General features: G+C 47.5%; 1 protein-coding gene across 1 annotated transcript; it reads left to right on the forward strand.

The window, feature by feature from the left end:
• The first annotated feature begins 495 nt into the window (after positions 1-495).
• On the forward strand, positions 496-10,418 carry GLRX5 (glutaredoxin 5). Its single transcript, NM_001100303.1, is given in 2 exon segments — positions 496-864; positions 9,742-10,418. Coding segments are annotated over 2 exon segments (477 nt in total). The 5' UTR covers positions 496-566; the 3' UTR covers positions 9,921-10,418.
• The last annotated feature ends 1,578 nt before the right edge of the window (positions 10,419-11,996 follow it).

Consider the following 11,996-nt stretch of genomic DNA (forward strand, 5'->3'; position numbering starts at 1 on the left):
AGAACAACTCCAGCCCCTCCAACAACGCGAGCTCACCACCCAGGTACCGGCCAACCGCACTGCCGCGGCAACGCCGAGGCCGCCGTCTGCACCGGAACCGGATCCCTCATCTGGACGTGACCCTTTCCCGGCGTTCCGCGGAGCTGCGAAAACCCCGCCCAGCGCCTGACCCAGTCCTCCCTCAGTATCCCAGCAGGCCCGTCTACCCTTCGGAGGGAAGTTGTCTTTCTGGTTTCACCTCTCCTTACCGCGGAACGTCGTGACACTGATGGACATCCACTTTGTCCAATCAACTGAAGAAGCGGTTGCCGACGGCCAATGGTAAGGGGGTGGGTGGTGGCTCAGACATAAAGACCACCTTCACCCTGTCGGGGCGGGACGAGCAGTCTGATTGGTAGAATTAAGTAATTGCGGGCCAGAGCTCTCCAATGATGGAGAGCTATTCGGAGCCGGTCCAATGAGGGCTTCCGGGGGGCGGGCCGAGCCGCCGCGGGCCGGGTCCCGGGAAGGCTCCGGCTGGCTAGCCCAGGTCGCCGGCGGTCTAGGGCTGCGGCCAACGTGCCGGGATGAGCGGGTCCCTGGGCCGGGCGGCGGCGACGGCGGCGTCGGCTCTGCTCCGCTGGGGGCGCGGCGCAGGCGGCGGCCTCCGGGGCCCGGGCGTGCGGGCGGCAGGCTCGGGCGGCAGCGGCTCGTCGGAGCACCTGGACGCGTTAGTGAAGAAGGACAAGGTGGTGGTCTTCCTCAAGGGGACTCCGGAGCAGCCCCAGTGCGGCTTCAGCAACGCCGTGGTGCAGATCCTGCGGCTGCACGGCGTCCGCGACTACGCGGCCTACAACGTGCTGGACGACCCCCAGCTCCGGCAAGGTCAGGGCTGGCTGCGGGCGGGGCTGGGGGGCGACCTCCCTTGGCCGCTCTGCGGGGCCGAGGGTCTGTCGGGCGGTCGGTCAGGGTACGGGTTTCCACACCGCATTAGAGCATCTAGAGTAGGGGCACGATCGAGTTGAAACTGGGTTTTGAAGATCTGAGGCTCTGGGCCAGCCTGTGCAGCGGGTTTAAGTCCTAGCTGTTCTCCGATTCTCACTGTGAGCTGCAATAGGCGTTTCAGGGCGAGTTCTCTTCGGGTGAGTCCAAGGAACATGGTCAGCAGCCCGACTCCCAGCTTTGCAGGAGTGGGGAAGTGGGGCAAAGGGATACAGGCAGAGGCCCTAAGGAGTAGTCACTTGGGGACAATTTGAGGGAGTGTCCTGTCCCGTGAATAAGGGGCAGGTACTGTTGATGGTGCGGGGAGGGCCGAGGCTGCCCTTTTTTGAGGCTCGGGGGTTCAGAGATTGGCCTGTCGTGCCTCAAGGCTAGGGGATGGGGGTGGTCAGGGACCGTTCTCTGTCGTTGCTTACAAGGAGGGGTTTGACTCCGCTTTTGGAGTGGATTTAGCTGACGTCTGCTGCTGTGGGAGAAAAAGACATGAAAATTCATGTTCAGATACTCAAGGATGGGGGGGATTTGTGGGAGATAGGGTATCTTAGAGAGGTTTGTGGGGAGCGGGATGAGGAATGACTCCTGAGCCCTAGCTAACTCAAGCTGGCAGCTCCAGGAGCCAGTCAGGTTCTGGGGCAGTCTGCAGAGTCTGTGACTTGTCACTGGCTCTGGAGGGAGGGAGGAGGGCCCTGACAGTTAATTAGCAGCTTTGCTGTTGAGTCTCCTGCTGTGAACCTTACCTGCATTCTTCTGTTTGCTGTGCGTTGAGTAGGAGGACTGGAGAAGGGAATGGCAACGCATTCCAGTATTCTTGCCTGGAAAACCAGGCCTGCCCTTTGGCTGGGGTGGATGGGGTTGGCAGAGAAATGGGGGACTGTCCCTGTACCCGCTGAAGGGTGGCATTCCAGTTAGACTTTTCAGTGACTGAGTTCTCCCTGAGTCTTCCTGAGGTTGTTTAGTGACAGTGTCCTAGAGAGAGTTTTAAGGTACCAAGTTCTGTGGTAGTCTCCATGCCACGTTCTGTATTTTGCTGTTCTGCATTTGAAGTTGTCCACCATCGTCATTCCAACATGGACGAGACAGGCTGGTGTCAGGGAAAGGCTTCAGGTTAGAATCCTGTGGCCAATCCATTCTGCAGCCTGAAGCAAGTCACAAAACTGCATTTTCCCTTTCAATATTATGAGGATAATGAAACCATCTGTGCCAAAGTTTTTGTGAGGAACAAAGAGAAAGGAAAACTTTTAGAAAGTGCCCGTCATCTCACCTGGCACAGGAAAGGCACCCACTAAATGGTAGCTGTTTTATTATTAGCACTTTATGACTTTAAAAGTGTTTTTCCCCACGTTATCTAATCCCTATAGAACTCTTGGTTTTGGTGGGTGGAAATGAGGAGTGAAGGCAGCTTAGCATTACCAGAAGGTACGGGATCCCAAAGAGTCGGACTCAACTGAGCGACTAAAAATAAAAAAAAGTAATACTACCATGAATTATGCCCACGATCCTTTTGCCTTCCTGGTCTACTGGAATGCTACCAAGTGGCTGGCTTTTTTCACATACAGGGTGAGCTACAGTCTTCATCCAGCAGCAGGGTGTCTCTGCTTATAAGATAAGATAGGAGTAACTGCAGTCTCAGCTGGGACCTTGCCTCGCCACTATGGCCCTTAGTAAAAAGTTGTGTTGTTGTTATCTTGCTTAGCATAAAGTTTTGAGAGCCTCCTGTTTGTGACTTTCAGTTCTCCTGTTTAATATAACCAGTGGATGGTATAACTGAATCCCTTTGCTCTATACCTGAAACATTATGCATCAACTGTACTTCAATTTAAAAAAAATGTTTTTAAATATAACCAGAGGTAGGCCATTCTGCAGTCTGGCCAGTGAACTTAAAGTAAGAGCAGGAGTGAGAATGTTTTTGCTAAGAACACTTCTGTGTTTGACTTTCAGTCTTTTGTTCTTAAGTGTTCAAACCATAGCAACAGGAATTTAACCCTTAAATGTCTTGACCATTGACCTTCATCAGACCATTACTTTCGTTAGTAAATGTGTTACATGTATATTGAACATAATACATGTCTTTTGTTGCCTAGAAAAGTAAGCATTAGTGTAAGTCTCAACCTCCAGACTTAGGGCAGAGCGGTGTAAGCAGGTTTTCACAGCGAGGATTAGTTTAGCCTGGGTGAGGCTTTGAAACTTGAAGACTCCATCTTTTTGCTTGCCATAGCTTTGAGTTTATCGTGAGAGACTGACAGGCTGTCTGATGCTTGCTTTTGCCAGCCAAGGATATGTCTGTGCGCCTTTCCCAGACCCAAGGTCACTTCTAGTAACAGGAGAGTTCAGTTCAGTTCAGTCGCTCAGTCGTGTCGGACTCTGCGACCCCACGGACTGCAGCACGCCAGGCTTCCCTGTCCATCACCAACTCTCGGAGCTTGCTCAAACTCATATCCTTCGAGTCGGTGATGCCATCCAACCATCTCATCCTCTGTCGTCCCCTTTTCCTCCTGCCTTCAATCTTTCCCTAGAGGGCAGACAGAATGAAAAGCACAACCGGAGAGGGACTCCTGCAAAACTGGCCTTTCCTGCTTTCTTGTGCCAGAAGAGCCCAAGCTGGAGGAAGACTCTCAGACACTGTCTCCTGGTTCTGGGCGCTGGGTCCGGGGAGTGTGGTGCCCAGAGGTGTCAGGCTGAGACCTGAGACCCAGGGAACCAGGGTGACTGTGAGGCAGCTTTACACTTTGTCCTTCCTCAAGTTTTTTTTTTTTTTTTTCCTTTTTTAAAACCTGGAGCACACATCGAAGACAACCACAGTGGGGGACCCAAAGGGATAGGGACCTATATCCCACCCCTGGTCTTAACAAAGACTAGTCTTTACTTTCGGTTGCAAAAGAAACATGTGCTCATGGGAGAAACTTGGAAAACAATGATGAAAACCTAAAGCAAATGAAAATCCACTGTAATTCTGGTGGAAACCATAAACCATTATTATTAACATTTGGATCTACCTTCTAACAGTTTTATTTTTTTTTTTTTTAGTAGAGTTGAGATCACACGTGTCTATATGTAGCGTTCTGCCCTCCTGAGAGCGGGGAACGTGTCTTTTGTGACTCCCGGAGCACTGTGTGTGTTACTTGTGCAAAGCGAGCTTTCAGTGAGTGTCTCAATGAAAACTGCTTCTTTTCTTTATCATTTTATCATAAACTCTATTCCATGCTCGTAAAAACATTATGGACACTGGAATTTCTGCCTATTCAGATTACTCTTGTATTCTTCACATAGAGAGCAGTGTCTGTTGAATGAATAACCATCATCCTTTGTCGAATGGTTCTTAAGCATTTGAAAATACACTCAGCCTCGCCAGTGTCCAGGACTTTAAGGCCGTAGTAAAGCTATGATGTTAGCAAGAAGTCAGATCAGGAGTGTGCGTATGTGTCTGTGGAGGGCGGGTTGTATGCTGCAGACAGGGAGATAACGTGTGCCCACCCTCTGGAGGAGAAACTCTCAGTACCTGGGCAGGTTGAAGGTGAACCGACCTGAAGACCCATCTGTTTCACTCTCGGGTATTTAGTCTACAGCAGGGATTGACAAGCTTCCTTTGTGAAGAGCCAGAGTGTAAATACTTTAGGCTTTGGGTGCCCAGTGGTCTCTGTTGGCACCCGTTCAGCTCTGCTGTTACAGTGTACTGCAGTTAGGGACGACGCCTAGACAAAGGAGAGAGGCGGAGTTCCAATAAAACTTTACTTATAAAAACAAGGAATTGGAATGGACTTGGCCCGAAGGCTGTGGTTTGCCACCCCTTGGGCTGGAGAGACCGTCCCCTGCCTGTGAACTCGGAGACTCCTGTAAGGATGTGCAGCTTCTTTGTAGTAATGAAAAGTGGGCAAGAAAGGATCTTGGTCTCTTAGCAGCAGACTGAAGAAAGCAACTGTGTCATGTGATGGGAAACTAAGCTATGGTTAAAAAATTAATTAGATCTAAAGGTATTTAATCTGACTGAATCTAAGAAAAGACAATGTTTAGCCAAAAAGGTGGCTCAGTGGTAAAGAATCCACCTGCCAATGCAGGAGACTCGGGTTCAGTCCCTGGATTGGGACGATCCCCTGGAGAAGGAAATGGCGACCTGCACCAGTATTCTTGCCTGGGAAATCTCATGGACAGAGGAGCCTGGCAGGCTACGGTTCATGGGGTCGAAAAAGAGTCAGACATGACTTGGTGACTAAACAGCAACCGGTTGCAAAAAGGTAATTGTGACTTAATGCCACGTGTGTATATAAATGTTCAAAATGTGACGCGGTCCCACGGATTGCAGATCTGTGTGTCATGCAGGTGGGGCTCACAGGTGGGCAGGAGTAACTGATGCCAGCCCCTGGCCAGAGGCCACCTCTGGTGGTCAAGAACCTGGCCTTTGGACTCCCAGGCACCGGGACACAAATTCTAGCTCCACTATATGCTAGCTCTGTGACACTGGTTACGTTATTTAACCTAAGAGCCCTTATTTGTTCATCTGTAGAATAAGGATAGTTATACCTACCTCTGTAAAGGTGAAACGAGATTAGAGTGTGAAAAATGTAAGAGTATGAAACTCAGGAAGCCGTAGCTCAGGAGATGGTATTTTTATTGCTGCATGGAGTGCTTCGTTGGTGTCCCCGCTTTCTTTCCCTCTGTTTTCTCTGCTGCATATGTTGTCAGAAGAGCATCACTGTGAATGGGGTAGAGGATACTGACATGGAGAGGGTAGCCACAGGGCGCCTGGCACTGTGGGAGCTTAATTCCTTTCACCAATTTTAACTTATTTAATCTTCATAATAAATCTGTGAGGCAGAGTTACTCCCATTTTAAGGCTAAGAGATGCGATTTACCTGAGGCTGTATCTACAAGCCAGCCAGCCAGGCTGACCCCTGAACCAAAGCCTTGTTCCTCTCGTGTGCCTGTTCAGTCGTTCAGTCGTGTCCCACTCTTTGTGACCCTGTGGACTGTAGCCCACCAGACGCCTCTGTCCATGGAGTTTCCCAGGCAGGAATACTGGAGCGGGTTGCCAGTTCCTCCTCCTGGTTCCTTCTTGGCACTGTGGTTTACTTTTCCTCTCCTGAAGCTCTGCTATTTTTGATGCTTTTAGCTCACATTATCTCAAGCAGTCCTACCTGCTTAAGTGCTTAAGTACTCTTAAGTTAGGGAATATGGAGAACTACATGACTCCAGAGGACGTGACGTCACCTCACCAAGGAGTAGAGTCCCCTAATTGGCAGAGTTGGAATTAAACTGCATCAGACTCTGAAGCTCCCATCCTGAAAATCTACCGGGAAAAAGGAAAACTGCAATCACGGTGCTCCTATGGTTGATTGTCCAAAGCAGGAATGACGTCCAGTGTTCTGAAATGTCAAGAATTTTAGAAGCACCTTTTGAAAGTTCTGGAAGGGAATTTTCTAGAACGTTTTCTCCCCTCTGACTTGATACTTTGGAATATTAAAATTTTTGGTGGAGCAGTGGGTGTATGTAGAACTGATTTTGTAAGAGACTCCTAAGTCTCAGTCCTGGTTTTACCTGTTATGTAACTTTGCATTCAGCATTTTCTGTCACAAACAGAATCACATTTTATCATCTATAAAGTATGGTTATCATTAAGATTCATTCTTGGCTATGATTTTCTAATTTTTCAAGAATTGCTCTCTGGTTTATTCCAAGCAATAGATGCAAGAACTACACAAATATTCACACTTACATTGTAGTCACTGAAAATTTAAAGGGTGAGAAAAATTAGCCATACTTGATTGTGACTTCATAGAATTTTAGTTTCCAATTTATGATTTATAGTGTTTTGTTTTTGGGAGTTTCTCACTTCACTCTCTAAGAAGCAGTTGGGTATTTCCTTTAATATTTAAACTTGTAATCAGACTTTTTAAAACATGGAAAATGGCATCGTTTTTAGGAAAGATGTCAGAGCTTTGCTTTGACATCAGCTACCAACAGCACTTGATAATCTAAAAATGAAAGAAGCAGGTAAGTTTAATTATGATAAACTGTCAGCACTGTCGGAGAAGGCAGTGGCACCCCACTGCAGTACTCTTGCCTGGAAAATCCCATGGACGGAGGAGCCTGGTGGGCTGCAATCCATGGGGTTGCTAAGAGTCAGACACGACTGAGCGACTTCACTTTCACTTTTCACTTTCATGCATTGGAGAAGGAAATGGCAACCCACTCCAGTGTTCTTGCCTGGAGAATCCCACAGTGCCATCCTGTGCTCTGAGGTGGGGGCTGTCACAGTGCCATCCTGTGCTCTGAGGTGGGTTCTCCTACGTTCTTGAAGTGTAAGTGATCAGGACAGTCACGGGCCACGGGGTTTGCAAGGAATCAGTCTCCCTTGCACGTGACTGTGTTGGATATTCAGGGTGGGCCAAAAGCCCGCTTGTTTTGGCAGTTTTGGTGGTAAGAGTGGATTCCCTTCCTTCCTGGCCGTTGGGCTGCATGGTCTGCAGCAACATGATCTTCAGTGACTGGGACAAGCCTGATGCTGTGGCTGAGCATGGTACAACCATGGTTGAGCATAAACACAACTGATGAAAGCAAATCATTCTTTTACTCAACAAAGGTTATATTTTAAAACATCATACTTTTTAGGGTTAAACATGTGGTTGTGGGTGGCCTTCAGATGGCAAACTTTTTCACCTTTGGAGTGTTTCAAAAATTGTAGGCACTGGGACTTCCCTGACGGTCAAGTGATTTAAGACTACACTCCCAGTGTAGGGGGCCTGGGTTCAATTCCTGGTCGGGAAACAGATCCTGCGTGCTGCGAGGCACGGCAAAAAAAAAAAAAATTACAGGCGTTCACCAAAAGAATCAGTGCATATTTATTGCTATGGAAAGCTTAATGCACGTATTATTAATTGGGGGAAAAAACTCATAGTGTTGTGCAGATAAATGGTTTGTGTACATAAATGTAAAAGATGTTTAAGAAAGTTTAGAAGAGGTAAAAAGTTCATGTTAAACGATTCCTAATCCTCCCCGTCATAAATAAAAAAAATGAATTATTGGAAACATAAGTAAATTCTGATAGTCTCTTTGTGTTTGAGAATAGAGTTTTTTTTAAAAAAATCCCAAACACACAACTTAATGCTAAGTAATTATTTATGTAGTACCAAGCATCAGAGCAATGAACAACCTGAATTCTTCAGAGTATTCCAGTATGAAGACATTCTGATGGTTCGTGGAATTTGCCCTTTATTGATAATCTCCAAACCTCCAGCTGACTTTTTTTTTAAAAAACAGAAACCCAGAGTGGCTTCGAAGGGAACTTTTCAGAGCCTATAATGTTGTAACCATTTCTTCATCCTTGAAGTCTGTCTGCAGAAGAAAGATAAAACTCTCCAGTGGCAACCTTCTAGCGCTGTCCTGGTGAGCAAAGTTGCTGGTTTTTTTTTTTTTAGGAGGCAGTGACTTAAAAGAGAAAAACATAGGGTATCTTGGGACTGTTATTTGTAAAATAACTCCTATTGGCCATCGTACTTGGTCAGACACATCTGATAATAAACGACGGGGCATCAAGCAGAAGGTTTTGTATTGTTTGTTTACATAAAACCACCACTTGACCGATTTCTAAAATTTGCCTAATACGATCTTTTGCTTGAAGAATCTGTTGACTTTTCTGTTTCATTTATTTGTATGTTTAAAAAAGTACACTTCAATCTCAGGCTCTGAGTCAAAAAGAAATTAAAAGATGAGGAACTCAGAAAAGGTTTTTTTTTTTTTGTTTTCTTTAATGTCTTAAGATTGAAACCACATTTCTTTCGTAACCATCGCCCTCATGGCCCAACTCTGAACAGAATCGTCAGATGGTTGCCCTGTCCCAGGAGGCGTGTCATCTCGCTGTGTCCTTGGAGCCACCGTCCTTGTCTGTTAGTGCGGGGAGGGGGTCTCCCTTGGCCTGTGGCCCTGCGCCTGGCCCAGGGCACGGGCCTTTGTGAGCCCTGGGCCTTCCCTTCATTTTCCTCAGTCCCGACGAGTTCTGGGCTGAACCAGCTCAGCTGTCCCATCTGAGGGGCGGAATAGGGCCAGAGCCACAGTCTATAGACATAGGAGATGGATTTTTGCTCGGTTAAGAGAATCATTCAAGATAAAAACCAGTGACTCAGTGTCTTGCTTCACCAATCAAGACAGGCATGAAGAACTCTAGGTGGGGGCTGCCCAGTCTGCCAGTGAGTCACTGTGATGGGCCCACGCTCAGTCGTCCATTTGGAATTGAAGTTGTGGCATTTCTCTTTTTATTTTGCAATGTGGCTGGCACAAGCACGGGGAATATCACCTGTGTGTCTTGTGTAACTTGCATTAACTAATCAAGTACTCTGCCATTATCCAGGGTCAATTGTGAGTCAGGTCATTTATGAGAGTTTTCCTTACCTGATTCTCGTAAAAACTTTGTGGGATGAAGGTAGAAACAGGATGGAGGCCTCTCAGTTTATTTATAATTGGAAGAGTCAGGGTTTTTTTGTTTGTTTGTTTTGTTATTTATTTGGCTGTGCTGGGTCTTAGTTGCAGCGTGTGGCAACCCTTGAACCCTGGCCCTCTGCCTTGAGAGCTCAGAGTCTTAGCCACTGGACCTTCAGGCAAGTCCCAAAGAGTCAAGGTTTAAACAGAAGTTCACTGGACTCTAAAGCTTATGCTGTCCCCAGGGATGGGGAGCAAGGGAGGGACACGGGGTGTTCTGCTCAGAGCAGGGAGACATGTCATCATGCAGGTTCATCTTTGCTCATTCCAATGACCCTCCATGTTCTTTCCCCGTAGGCATTAAAGACTACTCCAACTGGCCCACCATCCCGCAAGTGTACCTTAACGGCGAGTTCGTGGGGGGCTGTGACATTCTCCTGCAGATGCACCAGAACGGGGACCTGGTAGAAGAACTGAAAAAGCTGGGGATCCGCTCCGCCCTCTTAGATGACACAAAAGACCAGGACTCGAAGTGAGGGAAGGCGGCCCGGGCGAGGGGCCGCTGGTGTCAGCGTCTCACCACCAGAGAAGCCTGACCCGTTCAGGTTCCCAGTCTTCAGATGGCTGCTTGCGCTGGCTCCTCCAGTTTGTAAGCAGCCAAGTGATTTTAGTGTGTCTGGTGTTTGGGCAAGGAAGATCCTATCTCGAACATAATCGTAAACACTGTACTGTCATAATCAATGTTGCATTACGAGATTGTTGTAAACAAAATTCCTTCTTGTTTTGTCCTTTGCTCTTTGCCTGATTCAGGAGTAAACCTGGGAGCTTTTGAATCATTGTTATTCATCACGGGTCCTCCACAAATACGTCAGTCTGTAAAGATAATATACCATCCCCCCCTACCCCCCCCCCAGTTTTTCATGACTCATTCTGTTAAGAAAACTGATGGGCAAGGAAGAAAATAAGATAACCGGGGTTTGGGGTTGTGTTTTGTTTTTTTTTTTTAAATAAAATGCCAACCCAGGGATACTGCATGTGAGTGGTTATTTTGAACAGCAGTAAGTCTGTGCGTTCATCTGTTCCAGCTGCTGTAACAAAATGCCGTAGACTGAGTGGCTTATAAACAGTGGATGTAGATTTCTCACAGTTGTGGAAGGCAGAAGTCCAAGATCAAGTCTGTAGCAGATACGCTCTGTGGTGAGGCCCACTCCTGCTTCACAGACAGCCGTGTTCCCACTTTTGGGGCCCCTTTGGTTAAGGGCACTAATCCCATTTATTAGGGGTCCACCCTCACGACCTGATCACCTCCCAAAGGCCCCACCTCCTAACACCATCCCTTTGGGAGTTAGGTTATATGTCAGCATAGGAATTTTGAGGGGACACGGACATTCAGTCTAGAAGGACTTTTAGTAACTCTGACCTTTGGATTTTAGAAATTAAGAGTGAGTCTCATACTCTTCTATTAAAATTTCCATGAAAATTGCCGTCAAGCTGTGCTCTGATTTCTTGAGGGGAAGTAAGTGTTGTCAGTGCTGAGAGGCGTTGATGATCCAGTTGGAGTCCTGGGCAGACTGGACTGGCAAGAAGTGAGGGGGAGAGACGAGGGGCCGCCCCACTTGCCTGTCTCCAAAGAGCTGTGCTTGGCCAGCTGTGCTGCACGTCCATAGGAAGCGGCCGTTAACCCCCTCCAGAGCGTGGGATCTTGTGAACCTTTTATTCCTTAAAAATAGGGCCTTTATAAAAAAAGAACATAATTGGAGTCATAGTTGATTCTGTACTGTGGTACGTGGTATCTTTTAACAGGACTGTGTTTCTTCTCCACCTGCGCTGAAAGTGGAGCTGGAGGTAAGCTTTACAGTAACTCATAGGAAGAAAGCCCACTCTTACACCTTGGGGTTCCCAGAAGCCTTCATTCCTCTCCAAGGGCTTAAACAAAGCATCTATTCAGAAGTGCACAGTGGCAGAGGTAGGAAGAAGCTGCATTTTTTTTTTTTTTTTAAAGAGCAAAAGTAATAACAAAGAAAGAGGATGGCTTATTTCCCCAGAGCCATTCGGGAGGCTTGCTCTGTGCTGATCACTGAGACTACATGAATGCCTCTTGGAAAAGCTCTGAAAACGGATGGACTTAGTGGGGTAAGGATTGACCTGCCCGGTGGTCCTGCAGGTCTCAGCTCCTGGCTCCATCCTTCCTGCACCCCCCTGCCCCCCACCTGCCAAGAGCCTGTGGAGAAAGGAAAGACGAATTGTAGCCCCCACAGGTCGTTGGGGGCTGTCCTATTAGATGAGAGGGCTGGCCTTGGTAAATTACAGAACTCAGGGCTTCAGGGGAAAGAAAAGCAGATTATTGTCACAAAAGGTTTCATGTTACACGTGTTGTGTACTCTGCATCCCATCAATACCTTTTGTGTCTGCTCTACGCTAAGAGCTTACACAGACCCTTAGAGGAGGTTGGAGCTCATTTGTTGGAAGCATGTTGTTTTACAAATGAAAATGAGGGCACTGGAAGGAAGCCCTGTGCCGCTGCCATGCCAAGGCTGAGCCAAGCCTGTGACCTTGTCCTTTAGAAAGAATACCAGTGGGAAATCACTCTCTTACTGTTCCTGGATGAGAAC

The sequence above is a fragment of the Bos taurus genome, chromosome 21, assembly GCF_002263795.3.
Source record: "Bos taurus isolate L1 Dominette 01449 registration number 42190680 breed Hereford chromosome 21, ARS-UCD2.0, whole genome shotgun sequence".
In the NCBI taxonomy this organism is placed as follows: Eukaryota; Metazoa; Chordata; class Mammalia; order Artiodactyla; family Bovidae; genus Bos; species Bos taurus.